The sequence below is a fragment of the Nesoenas mayeri genome, assembly GCF_963082525.1.
Source record: "Nesoenas mayeri genome assembly, chromosome: 4".
Taxonomy (NCBI): Eukaryota; Metazoa; Chordata; class Aves; order Columbiformes; family Columbidae; genus Nesoenas; species Nesoenas mayeri.
Window position 1 is genome coordinate 68,119,420 of NC_137540.1, and position 22,110 is coordinate 68,141,529.

At 39.2% G+C, this 22,110-nt stretch overlaps 1 protein-coding gene across 3 annotated transcripts in view; it reads right to left on the minus strand.

The window, feature by feature from the left end:
- Nucleotides 1-1,963: 1,963 nt before the first annotated feature.
- FAM193A (family with sequence similarity 193 member A) overlaps nucleotides 1,964-22,110 on the minus strand; it is a 79,212-nt gene continuing 59,065 nt past the window's right edge. For 2 of the 3 annotated variants that reach the window (XM_080343173.1, XM_080343172.1), the window contains 9 exons: nucleotides 20,714-20,965; nucleotides 18,233-18,431; nucleotides 16,699-16,971; nucleotides 16,110-16,392; nucleotides 13,669-13,855; nucleotides 11,686-11,916; nucleotides 9,029-9,869; nucleotides 6,578-6,659; nucleotides 2,199-3,077 (listed from right to left, as the gene is read on the minus strand). In XM_080343173.1, coding sequence (XP_080199299.1) covers nucleotides 2,984-3,077; nucleotides 6,578-6,659; nucleotides 9,029-9,869; nucleotides 11,686-11,916; nucleotides 13,669-13,855; nucleotides 16,110-16,392; nucleotides 16,699-16,971; nucleotides 18,233-18,431; nucleotides 20,714-20,965 — 2,442 coding nt within the window. In that variant the 3' untranslated portion in view covers nucleotides 2,199-2,983. Of the gene's footprint in view, nucleotides 2,039-2,198; nucleotides 3,078-6,577; nucleotides 6,660-9,028; nucleotides 9,870-11,685; nucleotides 11,917-13,668; nucleotides 13,856-16,109; nucleotides 16,393-16,698; nucleotides 16,972-18,232; nucleotides 18,432-20,713; nucleotides 20,966-22,110 lie in introns of those variants that run through there. The other variant, XR_013922046.1, reaches the window with a different exon arrangement.

The window sequence follows — 22,110 nt, forward strand, 5'->3', positions numbered from 1 at the left end:
TAACTTTGGAAGTATTTTATCTGGACAGAATGCAGCTGAACTACACAAATATCAGTGCAGAATGTTTGTGCTTCCCACAGGAGGTTACAGTGTTGCACCTAAACAGATTTCCCATCATTACTTATTTAGAGATTAAGAAACATACTCATAATACAGCAAAGCCTTAATAAAACTGCTTAATGAATGGAGTAACCAACTCACTTGCTCAAGGCCCCAAAAGTGGTAGAACAGAAGCCAGTACGTTCAAATCTCCTGCTCCCAGATTGGTCCGTGCTTATCTTCACTTAATTATGAATTAAAAAAAACCCCAAATACTTGCCTTTAAGTTCTCATCGAGAGGCAACAGCAGATCCATAGAGACCCATTCTTCATGCTTCCTGTGTAGTGTGTGGAATCATATCAGTTGTATTGATGTGCCATGATAGAGCACAAGGCCAGCATCTTTGAAGGATATTACAAATACACACATCCTTCCAATGCAAAAGGACAACTTCTCTTGTGTTAACCCAGGATTTCAAAATAAAGAGAAGCAATATTCATGTGTCAGCCTTTGAACAGCTTTGTTAGTAGAGAATAAAGCTTTCTTCTCCATTTGCTAGTGAAAACAATTGCTGTGAAACAAGCGTTCCAGCACCATTAAAAATCTCAGTACTCTCAAAGCATTCCTACTCAGAGCAGCTGGATCTGCACCAATATTTGCCAGTGCGACAGACAACAACTAGTTTGCCCATCCCATGCCTCACTTTGTTGAGATCACTGACACAGAAGCTACTGGTGACGACACAGACTGCCACCTTGTGTTAGAGCTTAGAACTGAAAAAGCCTGAAAAGGTGGATTTGGCACAAACATCAAGCTTTGGCTGTTTTAACAGCATTTTCGTCCACAGCCACCGTCACACATGAGCAGCCTCTCCACTTCTACGTGACTAAGATCTAACTCAGACTGTAACAGATCTAAGCCTCCATGATCTCACAAAACAAAGTTCATTCTTGTCCACTACCTGCCGTGGGTACTTTCACCAGTCCATAGTTTTACAGAGGCAGCTGCTGCTAAGTGGCACAGATAGTACCTCTTAGGCTTGAGATGTTCCTTCAGCACAAGCAAATAAATATGTTACAATACCACACTGACAAAAAAAGTGAGGCTAAGTTATTAATCCCTTCCTCAACCTGAACCTGAAGAATAATAGTTGTCCTCTGTAAGTCCCAGGACTGTATTTTGAGAACAGGTATTGTGTCTACAAGAGGAGGCTGAGAACCCATCTACCAACAACGGCTGGGGACAAGCTGAGCACCAATGTTCTGTCCCAGCAGCCCATGCCAAGGCAGGAGCTCCAAGGTCAACAAGAGGGATGTGAAGCTGCAGGTATCTCAGTGGTCTGCAGCCAACCCAACCCTCCTGCCACACTTGAGCCTCCCAGAGCCACGGAAGCAATCACCCAGCACACTTGCTCAAGTTCAAAGCTGAGTGTAATTACACTGTCTTGCAAAGCAGCCCCAACCTCAGCGGGTGTATCACAGGAAAATGTGTTAACAAGCAGAAGTAAGAAAAATGTAGAATGGTTTTGGAAAAGGACACTAGTGGGCTTTGAAGCTTTAAGTCCTTTTAAATACACGCTGAGTGGAAGTAATTTTTATTTTTTAGGGGAAGACTGCCTTGTAATTTGGGTAAGTGTGGATATCTAGAGGTAAAAAGAAAGCTTCTTTTGTCTCTATTCTGAATTAACAGCACAGCATCAGAAACTTCTCCAAGATCTTTATACAGATCAAAATCCTAAATTGTCAGTTTTCTTCCATGCTGGGCAATACTATGCAACCTGTAAAGCATTACTATATTGTTAACTATTTACATGATAGTAGCGCTGAGCCTACCTACTTCTGCACTGACATTAAACTGGAAATTTGTGTGTTACCTTGTTCCTCACAAATTGTCTGTTGAGATCAAAGCATTACAATAATTCACGGAATCCACAAGCTTCTTTCTAGCATTCAGCAGGAGTCTTTCTCGCTCAGACAGCAGTTTCACCCATCAGGTGAGCTGGCAAACAAGTGTTCATAGAGGAATACGCTAAAGTTAAGTAGCATTCGCTGACCAACTCTGACACAAGATGAAACGTAGTTTGGAAGACCATTATTTTTTTTGGTATGTTTCTTTCTTCCCTTCCCCCACCCAAGCAGAAAAAAGCAAGACACAAGTCTTCTGCCATACTAATGTATTCCATCTTTCAAAAAGAAAGACATGATTTTAATATTACTTAACAATATGTTAAAAAAGTAGCCAGTTAGGCTTCAGTGTTAATACAATTATACACTCTATAACAGATTTGATAGTGTGAGTACTGTTCTTTTTTAAATTTTCTCATTCTGCAAGTATTCTTACACAAGCTGGCTACAAGTCAGGAAAAAAAATCAAAACACAAATAGCGTAACTTGTACACTCTTAAACAGTAGATTGTGAAAGAACCGAGGAAATACTTGTCCCATAAGAGCCTCTTTTTCATGAAGTCATGTCAGGAGAATTCTGGAGCAGATGAAATCACAACTGACTAGGTCCATTCCTTTGTCAGGAGTCAGAATGACAAAACATAGCTAGATGCAGAAGTGACAGGAGCCACTGCAGATGATGCAAACTAGTATTTTGGCCTCCACCCAAGCCTAAGCAATTTAAAGTCTTTGAGGCCAAGGCATTCAGAAGGAGATGGAAAAGAGCTATTGTTCCAACTCCAACGGCATACAGCTACAATCAAGTAAGTCTCACTCACAGACTACAAGCACACAAGCTAACAAATTCAGGTAGAAAGTGGCAATTTTTCAGTCCGCAAGAATTATCAGGCCAAAGGGTTCAGTGCAGATCCACACAGCACTGGGGACAAGGCAAGGCAGCACTGGCTCAAGACCAGATAAGCTCTCAGCACAGCAGGACAGGTAAGTGGAGTTGTCGTTCATTGATTCCTGCAGGGTTCACTCCCCATATCGTGTCATTTCAATGTGCAGCAAAGGTGGTTTTTTTCAAGCTAAAATTGGACCAGTTGATGGAAAGTCTCTGCCTTGTCTGCCTGGCAGAATCCAAGCAGAATCTGAAAAGAAAAAAAAGTGATAAAGTGAAACATCGAACTCCTTTTGAAGCGCAGCTCTCACTCAGAAAGACACAACTCTCTAAAAAATTGATAGAATCATACAATCATTTCAGCTGGAAGAGACCCTCAGGATCATTGAGTCCAACCATAACCTAACTCTGGCACTAAACCATGTCCCTAAGAACCTCATCTAAATGCCTTTTAAACCCCTCCAGGGATGGTGACTCCACCACTGCCCGGCAGCCTCTTCCAGTGCCTGACAACACCTTTACCAAAAAAAAAAATCACTTGTCCATTGCTCAAATATGTTGTAAACCAGGTACTTCAAACACCACTGCATTATCAAAAGTAAGTGAATGAAGCAGCAAAGAACACTGCATATCTAGCAGAACAGGCAACAGAGCTGGCAGTGCTGTATTTACCACAAATCTGGTAACAGTAAGAACGAGCGGTAGGTCATGTGTAAAACAGAAGCACCAATGGCACGGGACACGGCTGCTTCTCTTCTGAATGCGGCACAGTTGTGTTGGAGACAAAGACCCAGGGAAAGGAGGTTTGTTTATAACACAGCAGCTAAGTACCCACATGCATGGAAAAAGCACCTTTAGAACAAAAATCCACTTATTCTCTTTCATTAAACGCAATTTGTGGAAGAACTTCTGAAAAAGGCTGGCACGTGCAGGCACTTCAGTGACAGTCAATTCATGCTGAAGTCCTTTACCGAGGCAAGGTGTGGTGTGTTCAGGCTAAAGGCTGCACAACAGCATCGAGGGTACACAAACCCCTCTCTGGAAGGCTACACAGCCAAAAAAGGGAGCAGACAGAAGGAATGAAATAGAAAGGTACAGTGGAAGGGTAGAAGAACTACATTTATTTTGTTCTTTCAATGCTAAAGTTAGAAGTAGCTTGCAAAATTAATTCTGAAGTCAGGATGTAATTAATGTATCCATCTCACACCACTACAAAGCAAGAAGACAAAATGATGAATTAACAAACCATCAGTACAAAGTATGAATTCAGTGGGCCTGTGCAGCTCATTGCCATGGAGACATTAAAACAAGCGATGTCACTGGAAATGACTGATTATAGAAAACATACGCATTAAAGGTGCTTCACAACATTAAGTAGCTGTATTTCTCCCCTAGAACAGCACCTATCAGGGCATTTCAGACACCTTTTTAAACAGGTATACACAAGAAAATTGGATGGCTACACACACTTCCTAACAGATTACAGTAAAGGAGCAGATTACACCAATTACTGACTTGATTATAAAACAGTACAATTAGGAGTTTTAACTCTTCATTTGGAATCCCATTTGGCAAGTTTATCTCCAAACCTCAGCTGCACTTCCACAAATACAAGACATTGCTTCATTTATCCTACTGAGAGGAGAGAACTGGTGAAAAGAACTTTTCTATTTTCTTGTTACAGATAGTGCAAACTTCAACGAAGCCAAGAATACACCATGAAATCCACAAAGTCTTATACTATATCAACACCAGCACTATCTAGTATGTGCCACATTTCACCAATTAAACCTAAATTTTAATTAAAAAAAACCCCTTTAATTGGCACCACACAGAAAAATAATTTCTAATAATAGAGTATGTCCTTTTGAAAATTACATCTTCTAGTATAATATAACTCCACAAACAATCACAGACATATGCATTTTGTATAGTACTAATAAGCAGCATAGAGAAGCAGTGGTACTCTGTCCTTTGCAAGACCCAGACGTACCTTGCATCCCAGACTATCAAAACTACATAGATTCAGAAGAAAAGTTGAAACCCATACTGAAAGCCCTTTCTTAAAAAACCCACCCTTCAAACAAACGGCTTTAGTTGTTTTGTGAAATATTACTGTTGATTTCTAACTGATTGTCCTGGTTTTGTTAAAAATGAGACCGGTTGTCTTTTAGTGATTTTTCTTTCAGCTCAGTTCTTCTGGGTGTCTGTACTTTTCTGAGTTTTAGCCTGCATATTTTTCCTAGGATGCTGCACTCAGTGCTGATAAGAGACCAATGGAATGCTGAAGAAGCTCATGTTTACATTTATTACTATGGTAGCTAAGAAAGCCTGTTAAGATTTCCCATGTTCCGTTGTGAGAGGGACGTGTTTGAGGAGGGGTGGATAGAACAGGTGACTAGAACTGACCAACGGAAGTATTCCATCCCATAATCGTCATACCCCCTACATAAGAGGGTGATCACAAGGGTCACACAACGGCCGGCATCTAGAGAGGCCCCTGTCTGTCCGTCTGCCTGTGATCCACAGGCCTCAGGCCCTGCATCCTGCACCCAGGTTCCAGTTTGCTGTGCAGTCCCACCCATGACTTCCAGGGGCCTGAGCTGCAGCTGCTGGAGCCGCCAGCTCCGCACACCCAGCTCTGCTGCTGAGTGACGCCAACTGCACATCCAGCACTTGAGATCGGTTTTGTATATTTTGTATATATATTCTCTATTTATTAGTAGCATTAGTAAAACCCTTTAAAATTCTCCAACTTGAAGTCTCTCTTCCTTTCCCCTTACCTTTCTTATCTTTCCGATCTAAAGGAAGGGGTGACAGGAGGTAAAGGGGATAACAGGGAGCGTCTGTCACGGTTTATTGCCGCCTTGCCTTTAACCATAACACTGATTCAATTACAGGAAACTGATTTATTTGTATCATTTCAGATTTGGCTATGGTGGTGAAAGGCTTACTAGGTATATTCATCATTAAAGAACACAGATTTGAGTATATTTCAGTATTATGGAAGAACATGTGCTACACTATTTAAACATGAGCTTGTTTTGAGGAAATTAAATGTAACTGATATGACTAAATGTAACTAATCCCCAAAACAACCAAAATGCACAGAAGAAAGAAGTTTCACGTGCATAGGTTCATATTTATTTTACTCTCACTGCACTATCATTAGTATTTGCTCTTTATGATTAGCACAAGCTAATATCCCACAGTTGTGCCATCTCTACTTCATGTACAGTATAAAATTCCAAACTAATCGCTTCTATAAACAAGGAGGAAAGCATCACCAACAAACCTTTTTGAAGTGTCTTTTCTGAAATGTAAAACAAAGTTTTATTTGTTCAACACTTAACACCTAACATAGCATTTTTCTTTCTTTTTTAAATACTGATCAGTATTTAGTCTGCATGGATAATAAAAGAAATAGTCATGCAAACTTCGCTTATAGAAAAGAAATGGTAACTGAGGATATTCTGAAAGCCTTGATGTGAAACTGGGGGACACACAGATGATTCTGGCACTCATTTCTGTACTTGTGCTACTCAGCTATAATCTGTGCCCTTAAACCTACAGCTTTAGTGATTGTGACAGTATCCAGAATATCTGCTGGAACAGGATTTGCTATCTTACAACACACACTTTTCTGCTAGGAGTCAGTTATTAAGTTGTCAAGGGTTTCTGTTTTTATCTAAACCACAGCATATGAGAAGAAGCACAACAGCTTTGCATGGACAGATTACAGCACTTTACCTTTTAAAATACTCCACTTCTCGCTCTGTTTCATCCATTTCCACGCTGTCTAGATCAATGTCTTTGGGTAGAAACACATCATCTACAAAGGAAAAAGGATGATAGCACGTTAGAATCCATGGGGAGGGGGGAATGAGAGATGAAGAAACTTGAAGTAGTTGTATTAAAGACGCTTTAGGAGAACTGCCTGAGCTTTGTAGACTATTGTTTATTCATGTTTTGTCTAAATTAATACAAACTTATAATCAGAAAGACACTTAAACCCCATGTACTAGTGTCTATGCTCAGCCTTTAAGTCGTTATGTGGAGAACCAGGCAGAGATGAATCAACAGTAAATCTACTGATAACATGCATAGCAAAAGATGCCATAAACCTGGAATACACATGAAAATGGTCAAATTATACAACGTGCTCAATGAATCAGACACCTACTGAATAGCATTCACTGCCTGAAATTTGTTGGCCTTACTACTAAAAAGGCAGCTGTAGAAATATTTTTAAAATGGTATTTATAAAGAAATTCTGCAGAGCTGCTGTACTCCACCTGGGACATGATCACCAGGCTGTCTGGAGGAGCCTAAGTCATGCTACCTACAATTAGCATTTGTTTTTTTGAGATTTTTAAACATTTTAATACAGCCTGAATTTAGGTCTCAGCTACAGCAACAAGTCTCTAAAGTCTGATGGTACATCACACTGCCTCAGTGTATGGTTCTCTTCATGCATTATGCTTTAGAAAGCATACATTTTTGTAGAATTTGAGCTTTTTCCTCTTAAAGTCTGTTTTCTTACTACATATATACTCTAATCTCATTTCTGAATAAGCCTCAGGACTTGTTCCAAAAAAGGTTGGGACAAAGAAACTAATTGAAAACATCCAGTACACATCAGCACTCTCTAGAATCCTTAAGATTATGAGAACAAACAAGTTTCTTCTAAAGGCATTCCTGGTAGGTCCCCTTCAAATGTATTCAGTCTTTTCTTTCTGCTCCTAATTCTAGAGTTTGGTATTACTCCAATGACTGAAGTACATTCTTCTGGGTAAATTAAAAACAAAGCAAAGGGTTCAAATGTATATTGTTGCTTGACTGACAGTGAATGGAAACACTGAGCATCATAAGAGTTAAAAGGACAAACTGGTGGGCTGGTTCAACCCAGTCAGAAACCACAAAACCAAAGTTGGGCTCTACACCTAGTACTTGCAACAAACAGGAGTTTGGTTTACATTTTTGTAACAAAGCTTAATCACAGAATCACAGAATGGTTGGGGTTGGAAGGGACCTCTGGAGATCATCCAGTCCAAACCCCCTGCTAAAGTAGGTTCACCAGAGCAGATCACACAGGAAGGTGTCCAAAAGAAATAAATGCATCCAAAATGAATAAACATGAGTATTCTGGAACATTGGCAGAACCTGCCAAAAGATTAAGCTCTCATATCTTGATGTGCTTTACCAGACAGAACAGCAGTGAGAACTGCAATATTAAGTCATTCTGGTGAACGGACTTTAATTTATCCACCGTTACCACTCGGTTACTGGGTGATCCCATTGAATGACTGGCTGCTCCAAGCAGACACGTCTGTACTCCCAAACTGCCATCCCGGGGGGACAGTCCCTGTAGGGACCACACACGTGCAGGAATAAACTGGTGCCCCAGAATGGCAGCTTGATGAGCTGCTGACAGCGCAACCAGCTGGCACTGCATTCACTTCTCAAAAAACCAAAAAAATACTCTGGAAAGAAAGTTATGCAAGTGCAACTTGAGTCAATTCAATCTTCTATAGCTTTATTATTTCTATCAGATAAATAAAACCCCTACAAATCTGTTTACTAATACAGACTAGTATTCATGTGGAAAAACCACCAATATTATCAACTAATTAAGATCCCACCAAGTTTTCACTCTGGCAAATTAAAAATAGTAAATTAGGTTTTTTATTTACTTCATCTATTAATGTGAAGGGAATTACATGAAAGGTATTATTTCCACTAAGAAAATGCATATTTAGTCATGAATGATCATTCTTTGGCAGCAGAAACCTACTCCTTTCCTTGCTCAAAGAGTTAAGACAAACTTCAGACTATACTCTCAAGGCTGAATGAGAAACAATCTTGTTTTTAAAAAAGTTCGGAATAGATTTCAGCATACTACTGAATTATTTTAAGTACTTCTTTTAAGCAAGATAGACTTAACTGACAAATCCCCCACAGAAAGCCATTAGCCTATGCTAGTGTATTCATTCTTTAAAGTAACCTATACCTTCTTACTAAAACTATATGCATCTCCTAATTGCTATAATTACAATGACTTGAGTTTTCCTGACACCAGTTTTTCTGTTTCTCTAATTTACATTGGCAGGAAGAACTGAAGATAAAGATTTCAAACTTCTGAACTTAAATGGTAACAATAAAAAAAACCCCCAGAGTTCTTCAACTTTCTTATACACTTACCAATGGAATTGTTGACTTTGTCCCCTTTTTTCTTCTTGTTTTTCTTGTTCTTGCCTTTTGGTTGAGGAGAATCTGCAAGTATTAGCTTATTATTTTGTTGCTGTTCACTTGGTGAAGGGGATTCACTTGTTACAGGTGCTTTCTCTTCCTTTACGTGGTTCAACTGTTTCCTGTTGTTATTGTTTAATTTCTTCTCCTCTTTTTTAGGTTCTGCAAGTGTTGGGAGTTCTGCTGCTTTTGCTTTGGATTCTATTTGGTTTCTGGTTTTAGTCTGAATCTCAGCTGCTTTGGGAGATTCAACAGGTTTTTTCACTTGCTCAGCACACTGTTTGTTTATCTGCTTTAGTTTCTGTTTGCTGTTTCCTTCTTTATGTTGATGCATAATATCAAGCAGAAAGGAGAGGGGCTCATGCTGCTTTACGCCCCCCTCTTTCTGATAAAGCAGCTTGGAGTCTCTAGCGTTTACAGGACTGGAGAGTTCACAGCCCGTCTCCGAAACCGTTCTCTGTTCCGTATGATTCACATGTCTTGCCAGTGAACCAGAGGAGGTTTCTATCTTTTCCGATTGCTCAAGCGTACCATTCTGAATGTCTTCGGGTGCGTTTGGGACAGATTCCTTCACTGCCTGGCAGTTTCGACTGAGCATGTCCACCTTCTGACAGTCTTTACTTGTTCGTTCTTTCTTCTTTTTCTTTACAGCCCGCAACTGCTGGAGCTCTTGAAGCCGTTGTAATTCTTGTTTCAGCCTCTCTTCTTCTTCCTCGCGCCGTCTCTGTTCCTCAAGCAACTGGTGGTGCTCCCTCTCCCTGGCTTCTGCTTCAAGTCGAGCTTTTTCTTCAAGCTACAAAATACCAATAGGTTTATTGAAAGCGATAAATATTCTGGAAATGAGAGTTTTAGGGATTATTACTACTTTTCTCTATGAATGTTATAAATCCTAAGATGTTAACATATGAACATAGTTAATCCAGAAGCCTGCACAGCAAATAAATAGCTATTTATACAAAAGCTGCCCTTTAAAGTACACTAAAACCCCTTCTATATTTCTATGCTATGTTTCTGTAACATATTTGACTGCTGTTAATACCAACTGCTTATCTTTTTGCTACTGCTAAGCCTATCTCCATATCAAAGTTTTCTACAACCACAAAAACCTGCTGAGAACAAAACATTCAGCTTCATTCCCAACAACTACGTGTATTACGAAGGTGACTCAGGTTTGCGTCATGCTACGTGGTTTATCCATTCTCTTGCTATGACAGCAGAGCTGCTCTGTTTCAATGTTCAGGAACATCAGGAAGAACAATAGTTAAAAACATTTTACAGCAAAACATTGAGCACACTAAAGCTACATTAAAATTTGTCAAAAACAATAAGGATGGTGAAGTTTTCTGTTGTCAGCCAGGAGTTCATTAGCCACATGAAAAAGATGCACACGATTTTTTGCCAGCCATTACTGCAAAGGCCTAAAATTTTGTTGTGCAGCATTGATCTTGCATCATTAGCAAAATTAAAGAAAGTTGTACACCAGGAACAATCATGTCCGTTTATTTTCTTGTGCATTTTGCGCCTGTATGGGACTACTTTTGCACAGTTGTACAAGTAATGCAAAAAAATATAAGAACCTCCTACTTCTTATGCTCACACTGCATTGCAAGGATGAAGTGAATTTTGCAAAGTGAATTTCATTTATAAATAACTCACTAAGCCTGCAAGCTGATGAATAGTGCTACAACATCAACATAAAGAACATAACTTATGAACATCAGGTCTTCCAAATACACGGAAGCATTTAAAGAATGCAGAATTAGTGCTGGCAAGCAAATCCACAAACAAGAAATACTGACAGTGCAGTCACACAACACGCTTACCAGAATTCAAAACCAATCTCATTTCATCTTGAACTCTACACCTATACTTGAATTGCAGTAAGAAAAGCCCGTTTCCTGCTTGCTCAACTTAAATATATATATTTCTTCTATTAACTCAAAAAAATATTGTTTTCAAAAGCTAATGTCACTGTTACACTTTAGAGTTTCTTAGAAATGTTTTTTGCCACTTTCCATTTGAATGCAACCTGTAATTTTACTCTTCCCTGCCTGCTCTCTGCAGCGTGCTGCTCCAGCTCGGGATGGCCCTTCGTGTCATCATGGGGCACAGCACTTCATCTCTTTCAATCAGGACAGCAAGGTGCCTCGTGCAATCATTTTAAAAATAGGAAATCTTGACTTTTCCACTCTCATAAAAGCACTGACCTTATGTTTCCTGGCTTCCTACAGAGATACTTCATCATAATCATTATCGCAATAACGAAACACTAGTTTTCTAACCTCCTCCACTTTTAAGCATCGATTCTACAAAACAATCAAATTCTCAACATTTCTGACACTTAGAAATAGCTTTCTAAAGTGCAGGAAATTCCAATATGGAGCTGACTTGCAACAAAACCCATGACAATGACATTGTGAGGAATCTTCCCAGTCTACTCCATAACTCCTCAGGCAGCACCAGAACAGGTAAGAAGCTGTGTATGTACAAACAGGCAGCGTACCACAAGCCACACAGAAAACAATTACAGCATTATTACAAAGTCTGGATACAGTAGAATACAGATTCAAAACCGTGAGGTCTAGGATAAACATACTTTTATGTCTTACCTTCCTTTGCTTATGTCTGGCTCGCTTGGCTGCCCGAGAACTGCTTACTGGTTTGGTTTCAGAGCTGTTTATGAATTGTAGCAAGTCTTCCACCTTTCGGTGGTCAACAACACTTTCCCTTTCAGAGATCTGATCTGGTTTCTTGGGCTGTTCCTCCTTCCTTTTTGTTAGACGTAAACGAAGTTTTTCTCGCATCTCTGCGTAATTCCTACTGGTTGGTGCAGCTGGAGGCTGGAGGACATGAGACAAATAAATAAATCAGTGACTAAATGTACGTATTTCATTGACCTAATACTTCTGAGACTTTGAAATTTTACAGGCCTTCAAATAACTTGGAAGATCCAAACCTGAATATCAAACTGCTAATTGTTTGTATGTATATTTTCCAACTGAAAGAATGACTGATCTTATGGAGGAATGCATAAATAAAAAGACAAATAAATGCTTTTAAAAGCAAGAAAAATGTCCTTATTCTCACGTGACTGGCATACCACATTTGAGAATGTGAAAGGAGCAGACTTTTGCTGCTGTTTCCATTTGCTCTGAAGTCTGTTTCAGAGTTCGGGCTACAGGGGCCCCTAGGAAATAACTGCGAAGGCTCATGACCTCGACATGTGCCCACACACCTCCAGCTGAGTCACATCATAACTTACTTGTTAACGGTGCTGCAAGTTGAATCCTCATGTCACATTTCCTACCCATGTCCCCTCCCATCCTCTGCTCCTCATTCCCCCTGCCCTCCTGCACCAGATCTGGTGCCCATCTGTTTGAAGCGACCAGTTCAGCTCATTAAGCCAGCAAAACAAAGCCTATTAACTTAAAGATCCTGTAGCGTTCTGTCACCTCAGCAAAATGAATCAGGTACTGTGCAATCAGACGACTATCAAAGACAGATCAACCATGGACATGGTGGGAATGTGCAACAAGAAACAGGATCTCCTCCCTGCCCCTGTCAGCCACAGGGCAGGGGCTTTTAATTCCCCTCAAGCTCTACGGTGAAACTGCATCTGACCAAATACATGGCCAATAAACCCAGCTTTTACTTCAAATAGGAAAAAAAATGCCAGAGACTCAAATTCTACTAGTTAACTGATGGCTAAACAAGACTGTACACGGGATGTACAAACGAGGCCAGTAGGAAAACGAAATCTGAAGTTAAGAAAAATCTTGATGTGGCAACTTAATAGCTTTTATAATTTAATTTGTGCAAATGAAAAGATATGGTTACAAGAATTCACTGGACATGTTACTGGGATGAAGTTAAAGATGCTTCAAACAAAGTGTTAAATATTAAAATATAAACATAAGGGAAAAGATTTTATATCATTTGCATGCTTTAGAACTTCATAATTTCTTCAAAATACCCTTTAAATACAAGTCAGTGCCTATCAAAATATACCAGTAAAGAAAATTGTTTGCAATATTGAAAACAGTGAAAATGCAGTTGTTTTTCCTTTCATAAAAGTATAATTTCAACTTAAATTGCTTAAGTTCTAGGTAATTCTTTTCTTTTAAATCAAGTTAAAGTGAATACTTTGAGGATTGCTGCTTTTACAAATGGGAGAAAGGCTCATAAATTGCCATGAACATTTCAAAAAATATCCCATATTAAGTGTACTGTCACCCAAGCTCATCACATTATTTATAATTACACTACTACAGATGAGCGCATTAATTTTGTAAAATTATTTAAATAGCTCAATGCCCCTGTTTGCAGCTTCAGTCAGATATGGTATTATCCAAGTCAGCTGCTTCCTAAATCTTTTAGTCATTTTTATTGCTCTTGAATTGCTTTCAACTGGAAAAGTTTGTTGCAATTCTACATTTCAAAGAGCAAAATCACTTTCTAACCGTGCTCCTTTTACTACTTCTCTTGAGTGAGCTCCAGTGCCACCCCCTTAGTAGCAATCTGATAAATCACATGTTATCACCAATGCGTAAGTGGCAAAAAAACAAATAAAAATTTAAAATCCAACAACTTACTCCTCCATGGCCGAAGAACTCACAGTAACAGCAGTCACAGTATTTTCCTTCCTTCTGATTTGTGGAAGTTGAGGTACTGGAGCTATGCTCCGAACAGCTGTCTTCATCCTGGCTCTCTTCTCCATCATACTGTTGATGGTCATATGTGTTACTGTTCTCACAGCGATGGCCCTCACAGTCAGGATCACTACGTTAAATTAAGAAAATGCTTGTAAAGAGCTCTGGATTATGATAAATAAGGTATTAAAAAACCCAAACAAACAAACAAAAAAAAAATACCCCATATACAGTTATATGTCCAGCTACCAACAACAATGACCCTCAAACTGGGATAACAGCCACCAGTGATGCATCAAATCCTAAACCCTTCGTCCAGCAGTTTGCAAATGGAGATGTTCAAAACCAAGAAGCAATGTCTGATGATACACGGAAAAGTGATTTGTAAAAACTCATTTAGTGACTCATTGAATGAACAGACTAGAGAATGAGTTTTGGAACTGTTCTTCATGGGTTTAAACAGGTAAAATAGTTCAGAAGTAGCGATTTTAGCTTTTTTAAATTGAGTAGTTTTGAAACTGATGCCAATCTCATCACTTGTGGTCTGAAGAGAGTTGTGCAGTTGCAAAGTTCTCAACTTATTTCTAAAATCCTCTGGGTTTAGATAACTTTTCAAGCTCTTGACTTCAATAAAAAATTCAAGGTCAGCTAAAACCAAAATGTTCCCATCACCCTGTTTGCAGCTTTATTTTAAAGGGGCAATACCAGCATGTCTCTTCAAAAAGCACGTGCAGAGCAGTTCATTCCCTCGAGAACTTTGCATAATTGTGCACCCAACGTATCTACTCCCCAGTTGTTCTAACTCTGACGTGATCTTGCTTCAAAAGTAAAAATTATTAATTTTTTAAGATCTACTCATCTAGCATTAGTATTTCTTTGTTTTTACGTTAGAAAGGTGAAAACAGGTCATAAAATGTCTTATCTGAAAAATACACATAAGACTTCTTTCCAGCCTCACTTCCCCCCACCAGTAAGGTTTTCAAAAGTCTGTGAGCATGAAAAATGGTTCAACTTCAGCATCACGGTTAGGGAAAAGGTGAACAAAACGGCTGCACATCACAGGAGATCCTGCCAGCCAGCGCAAAAACAGAGCAGTGAGTCTGAGCAGCCCTCGCAGCATCAGCATCACAGTGCCCAGTGGCACAGAGAGAAGCACGTGCTGGGGTAACAGATACAATTACACAGAAATCAAAGCTTCATTAGTTTTGTCGCTCAGTTGCTAGATTGAAAGACTAGAATATAAAGCAGTTTTTGCCATCATAGCACAACACTGATTCACATAGAGTACAATAATTGTTTCTGGGTTCTTTCCCAGTTTGCGCTTTATGAACTGAATTACTTTATCATGTTAGCACCTGGAGACAATGACAGAAATTGGATTTCTATTGCATTAAATAACCTATATTCAATTCTCTCCCTGCACTAGACATGAAAGCTTCCTTACAAAATTGCAATAATTTCTCAAGCGTGAAAGAACAGATACTTATTTTATGGTATCATCAATAAAACCATTTGATAACAGAAATAAGTGCATTTTTAGAAGCACCTCAGGTATGCAGTTATTTACTTCTGCTTAAATCTCACACCATCTCCTGAAAACCACTGCAGCAGCCAGGAGACTACATCCATAGCAACTGTGACCACAATCCTACAGGTCACAGGAGTACTTGGAACAATGACCCAACAGCTCTTCTGTTGTGCCTGCACTCCGAGCTACCAACGAGTTGGCACCACTGCCTGTCTGCCACAGTACATGACGCTACCAGAAGGCAACTCCAAACTCCTCCCAACCTCCACAGCCCTTGAAAACCTTCAGAAGTAAGAATATCCTTCCACATTACACCCACTGTATCAATGGTGGGACTTATGCCTAAGAAGTCTTAAGTGCAGTCAGGAGAATGTGTTACTATGCGGCAGGTTTCAAGACCACGTGTGACCTTTTTATAGTTTGAGCTAAATCTGTCTACAGACTCCTTAAGTTTTCACAGCTTTTCATGCCTGCTTGCCTTGTAATGCCAACATGACAGAAAACAGATACATTATACAACAGGTTTGTTTCCTAGCAGCAGCAATCTCTGCTGGCAATGACAGAGTAATAAAGAATAGACCTTGACTTATTTATCCCAGGTCACGTCTCTAGAAGTGAGTAAACATTTGTTTTTAAACCACTAAACTCAGTATGTACATTCTGCAATGCGAATCACATCTGTAAAGTCTCACACCAAGTTACACACTAAGTACCAGAACTCAGTCTTATTTGCTGAAGACACCAACAGCTTTTCTTTCATGCTATTACTATTGGCAAAGGAGAAAAGGTATCTCCGTTTCAATTTTGCTTCTATTGTAAAAAAAAAAAACAAAGACAACAATAACAGCAAACTTACCTGCAGACACTTGGTGGGGCACTTACAGAGCTGTCTGTGGTTGAGGTGGGAGGTGCAACTGTAGTAGGACAAAGACCTGAATGAGGATCCACAAATCCAGGGGCTGTTGCAGCAGTTTTGGGGAAGGAAGGAGCAGCAAGATTTGGAAGATGTGGTGTGGAGGCTGGAGACAGTGCAGCAGGAGACAGTGAAGGAAGGGATGCTAAACTGGTAGGACTATTTCGTGGTGCAACTGGTGCAGAATGTCTATGGTCCTCTTTATTAATGTTGTGGAACACTTCACCTAAATTGGGGGAAAAAACCCAAATTAATTATTCGTAATTGTAAGTCTCCATTAAGTACCCAAACAATCACACAAAGCCCTGGATGTTCTCAGTTTCTGTAAAAATGGGTAATATTTCAACAGCTTTCTATTCAGTTCTAAGCTCTAACACCAAGGTATTTTACAAAGTTCTTTAATCCAGGTGTACAGAGACTATAACTCAAGAGTAGTAAGAACAGCAATTACCAAAAATCACCAAGATACATAATATTACTAAAATAAACGCATATCCATCTTTAAGGCTAGTTGTGCATTATAAATCCTTACCTATTGACGAAGGTCTCTTGGATGATACTTTGAATTGGTTGCTGCTTGACTGCACTGTGGTTGCTGTGCAGGAGACAGAAGAAGTGGCAGAAGAGGTTGCCATGACAACTTTATTAGCTTCCATAAAGGCATCCTGGAAATTGTACAGACATTTCTTCTTTGCAGCATTTTTTTTCTCTTTGCTGTCAGTAACTGCTGTTGCTTCATTGCTAGACGTAGTAGGAAGCGCTTCGGGTCTTATTTCTGAGAGTGCTGGTGCTAATATATCACTCCCTTCAATTGAAACACACATAGTAATTAAGAATCATAGAATTATAGAATTGTCTTCATGGCATTTGGAATTAAGCATTCAATAATTTACATGCAGACAATCAAGGAAATATTTTTAGTGATGGCTTAGTAGGATTAGTGAAGTGATCCTCCTTTTGCCCTCCCTCCCGCTAAACTATATAGCTGTAACAAAAAAGTATTAAGAAGTCCCAGAGCTGAAGTCAAAAACCTTAAGGTTACAATTCTAAGAACGCTACTAAATGTGTGTTAGCAAAGAGCAAAGATGCTACACATACCTTTAACCATTTATAATATAAAAAATAAAATTGGACACCATTTTACATGCTAAGTATATAAGCTTCAATATCTGAAGCACAGGTTAGCCATGCAACAATTATAAGCAGGAACAACAGAGCCTTCTATCAATATATCACCATAAATCTTTACTATTGATGATTTCAGCTAACTACAATAACACCTCTGTGACAGACCTTCCACACAAGCTCACTGCCAACCACCTATTGGAAGAGCTACCTATAATTACATTTGTAAGTGCACGAGCTATGCTACTGGGGAAGTTTCCTGGAGGTTTTTAATGCGTTTGTTTTTAAATATCACTGTAGTAGCTTGACACAAGTTAGCAGCAGATCAGCCTGAAAAAAGGCCAACACACAAAACCAAGCTTCCTTTTTCATATAAGTCAAATAAAAAAGGCCTTTTCATATTTGCTCTGATAAAACTGAAAGATGTATCTATATAACTATATATATGTTGTTATTTTTATTCTATTCACTTCAACGATCAGCACTTCCAAAGGTTTCCTGGCCTCTGTCTTTTTGCATGGCAACGCAGTTATCTCTGCACATTATAAGAATAGGATGTAGTACCATGTTACTAGTGCTCTTATGACCCTGTAGAAAAAGAACAGGCCTTTGTGCCAGAAGACCAAAAGTTACATAAGTTTCCCCTTAATTCTCATTTCTATGCAAACCCAAACCTCTGAGGACAAAAATACCTCTACAATGACTGCAGGTGAAAAATAGCATGCTATTCTTTTGCCTTTAGCATCCTCTCCCCAATACATAAGAATTTATCTTTCAATTTTCAACCCCACTGGAGCAGAAATAGCAGCAAATCTCTGCCAGAATCCTGTCTTATAAAAACCATGATGATGAAACCTGCCACTCCTGGAAAAAAGTGCCACACTCTATTTCAAAACATGACACTTCTAACGAGTCAGTGTGAAGTAGTAAGAAACCCTCACCAGGAATTGTATCAGGTAAAAACGTAGCAGGATTCCAGTTCTTGTCATTCATCATCTCTGATCCCCAAAGACTTATAAATTTAGAGCTATTCCAATCTGGAGTGCTCCCAAAACAGCTTGGATAAATATGATCTTGAAGAGATGCATTGAATACTTGATGCTTGTTTGTATGATTCTGAACTGGAGCTGGCGGTAATGCCTACAAAAATAAAGAGTATTTTCCTCATTAACATTCTGTTTGCTTACACAGTCACTCCAACAGCAATATTCAAATCACAGTGTTTCAATTGTAAAGGCATTATAAACAGCATAATAAATAATATTTCCCTGAATGATAAAAAGACTAGTTAGTTCATTTTTAGTACAGATAATATATTACACAGATTGTATGCATATGCATATAATTTATCATCATAAACATCGCTTTTAGATTCAGCTGAGATATGAATTTTAAAAAAGCATTCTCAAAAAATACTTGGGTTAATATACATTGGTAGGCCTCATTTTTCATTAAAAACAGTACTTGTATGAATGTAGAACTCGTTAGGAATTATCTTGCTAAGCCCAAGCTGCTAAAACCAATCCTCTGTGAAATGGTCATCATCACATGAGACAATTGTGACAAAGGGATTACAAACACTTCAGAATTGAAAGTAAGAGCAGTAGAAAAATAAAACACTTATTATTTGAAAACAATTTTAAACTTGATTATATTATTCTTTTTTCCATCTCCAAATATTAACAGATTCACAAATTAAAACTTAACAGGCAAGGAATACACTCTTTTATTCTAAGCAGCAACCAAGGGAGGACGAATAAAAAAGAACACATACTTTTTCCTGTTTATAGAGGTAAGTTGCTCTCGTTCAGCCTACTTCTTCTAGCTGAAGTTATTTACTGTCTTTCTCAAATATAAGTTTCTTCCAGAGACCTTGCGCAATGCAAGTATTACTTTCAATTATTGTCACCTCTACAAAAAAGCCAAGGAATGCAATTTTGTTCTACTCTTGCACTAGATTTGACGCAACAAGATGCCACACAGAAGTAGACATAGACATTAAAAATATTAGTTGAGTCCAATAACATTTCTCACATGAAAGTCTAAACATTCATGGCCAAGTAAACTACTTATATACTCAGTCTCCTTTTTCTATAAAGAAGTACTTTCATTATCCAAGTAATGGTGAAGGTGGGAGGGGCTGGAATATACTGCAAAAAATAAAACTCACATACATGGGTACAAAGAAAAACCTCACAGGGCAGAATGGCCTGTCCATGATGAACCAAGCCTGATCCAGCAGGGATTATGAGCTTACTACTAGATCATTTACCACCAGCTCTGCTGAATTCAGCTGGCTCTTCAAAGGTGAAACCTCCCTAAAGCTTCAGCTTCCACATATGTCTTTCTAGCTCCACCACAACATAGATACACGGAGCCCAGTTGCTTCAGGGAAAGACAGCAGAGATCGGGGACGGGAGCTGCAGTAGATGGAGGAGAGCTTGAGCAGACTGCTCTAAGGGATGCAAAAAGAGCTCTGGAAAGTTGACAGAAGGTGGGGTACAACAATTAGGGGTTTCAGAAGAGCAGCACTGGGCTGTTGAAAAATGGCAAGTAAGGAACGGGCGCACTGCAACAAAGATAAGGAAGGGGCACAAATAAGACAGGAAAACACAAAGTTCATCTTAAGAAGGATGGTAAGAGTAAGTAATAATGATCTTAGTGAAATAATTACTCTCCCTGGAACCACAAGATCACAGGGCCAGATGAAAGGGAGACAAGAAGAATATGTGTCAAATGACAAATGCTTTGCCCCTTTCAGCATCACCCAGGGTTTGACTGATTTAAGCACTATGTGAAACACCACCACATTAACAGTAATGCTTGCTTTGACTCATACTTCTGAAAAACAGTCACCTGCTCCCAATTCTTGTTACACATCTTCCTCTTGTTTATAACTTATAAGTTTTGGGTCAAAAGAATTTTGCAGAACCTGCAAAAAGGCAAGTTCTCTCAAAGCACAAAACCACTATGTCTCAATTGTCTCTAAAAAAAAATTAAATTACTAGTATTTTGAAACCTCAGAATATTATTGTCAATATTACTGCCAAAGTGGACTATTAAATTTAGACCTTCAATATACAGGAAATGGAGATATAATTAGTCCTATCGCACTGACTAAAGTCCCATTATTGTTTCCACCACTGAAGACTCACCTGACTTCACATTCTTTCTAATCACAGTAAGGAAATTATCAGTCTTCCTGACAAGAGCTACCCTGAGCCCTGCTGCATGAATCTTCCACCAGTTCTGCATCTGCCCCGATTCCTACCTGTCAGTATTCCCTCCAAAAGTGCTACTATAAACAGACCACAATTTAAGCAACTTTCATGGTTTCCTTGATACTCAGTCATACTGGTTTATACAAGTGGACAGAACATTTCCTCAGGCCAGGGTGCATTTCTCTCTTTCGTCAGGCTTACCTTATTGTGTGTAAAGGGAGAAGCTGTATACAGGGTGGGATGGATAAGTGGACGGGGCAGATGAGGAATTGTATGCAATGGTATATGTCCATGGATGTGAGGATAAAGATGAAGTGCAGGATGTGCAGGTTTTTCAGGGTTCATAAACTGGTGGCCAGCAGGCAGGCGTCCACTTGCAAGTGCAGAGGCTGTTAGACCTGAGGCTTCCTGTTTGCAAACATGACATTCACAAGCATTTGGACCTTGGTCAGCCTGCAAAAGAAAAAAAAAACCCAAACAATAATAATTGAAATAAAAAAAAATAAAAAAATTTAAAAATATCTATCTCTTGACAGACAATAAACCCAGATATTTCCTCATCCTTTTTTTTCTTAGTAATTATTAATTCATATTTCATTTTCCATACATCAATTAATATTTTCAAAGCAGCCACAGAATTCTTTCATCTAATACCAATGGAAAAAACTTCATAGTGAAGTAAAAGTACTAATGGAGGAATCCTTATCTTAGTTAAGAAAAGAACACCCTAAAAATTGACAGCATTTCATAGCACACATATTTTAATGTATCATTGACAACAAGTGACATACTGACACAGATAATCAAGGACAGACAGCAAAATGAACCTCAACGGCATTTGATTAATTACCACACTATAAAAAATAAATTACCCCACTATAAAAAATCAAACTGCATTATTATTTTCCACAATTTTCCAAGCATATAGAAAAACAGTTTGTGTAGCGAGTAGCAATAAGGGTTGTTAGCTGCTGAAGTTGGAAGCAGTCCTGAGCTGCACTGGGCAGAGCATTGCTGGCACACCAAGGCAGGTGATCCTCCCTGCTCAGCACTGGTGAGACACTGGGAGTACTGGGGCCAGTTCTGGGCTCCCCAGTAAGACAGACATGAACCTACTGGAGTGAGTCCAGCGAGTGACCACAAAGATGATTTAGGCCTTGGAGCAGGTCATGCAAGGTGAGGCTGAGAGAGCTGGGACTGTCCAGCCTCCAGAGGGAAGACTTGGGGGATCTTATCAGTGTGTGTTCCCTGACCACGCAGAGAAGAGGAGAGTAGGGGGACAGAGCCAGACTCTGCTTGGTGGCATCCCATGAAAGGACAAGAGGAAATGGGTGCAGACTGAAATACAGAAATTCCACTCAAGCTTAAAGCATTTATTTATTTGTGAGAGTGGCCGAACACTGGAATGTGTCATCCATAGCAGTTCTGGAGCCACCATCCTTGGTGGTACAGAAAACCCGACCAGCCAAGTGCTGAGCAACCTTCTCCAGATGACCTTGCTTTGGGCAGGAGGGCTGGCTTAGACTATCTGCAGATGTCTCTTCCAAACTCAATTGTTTTGTGATTGTGTGAACCAGTTATTTGCCTCAAAAAATTTC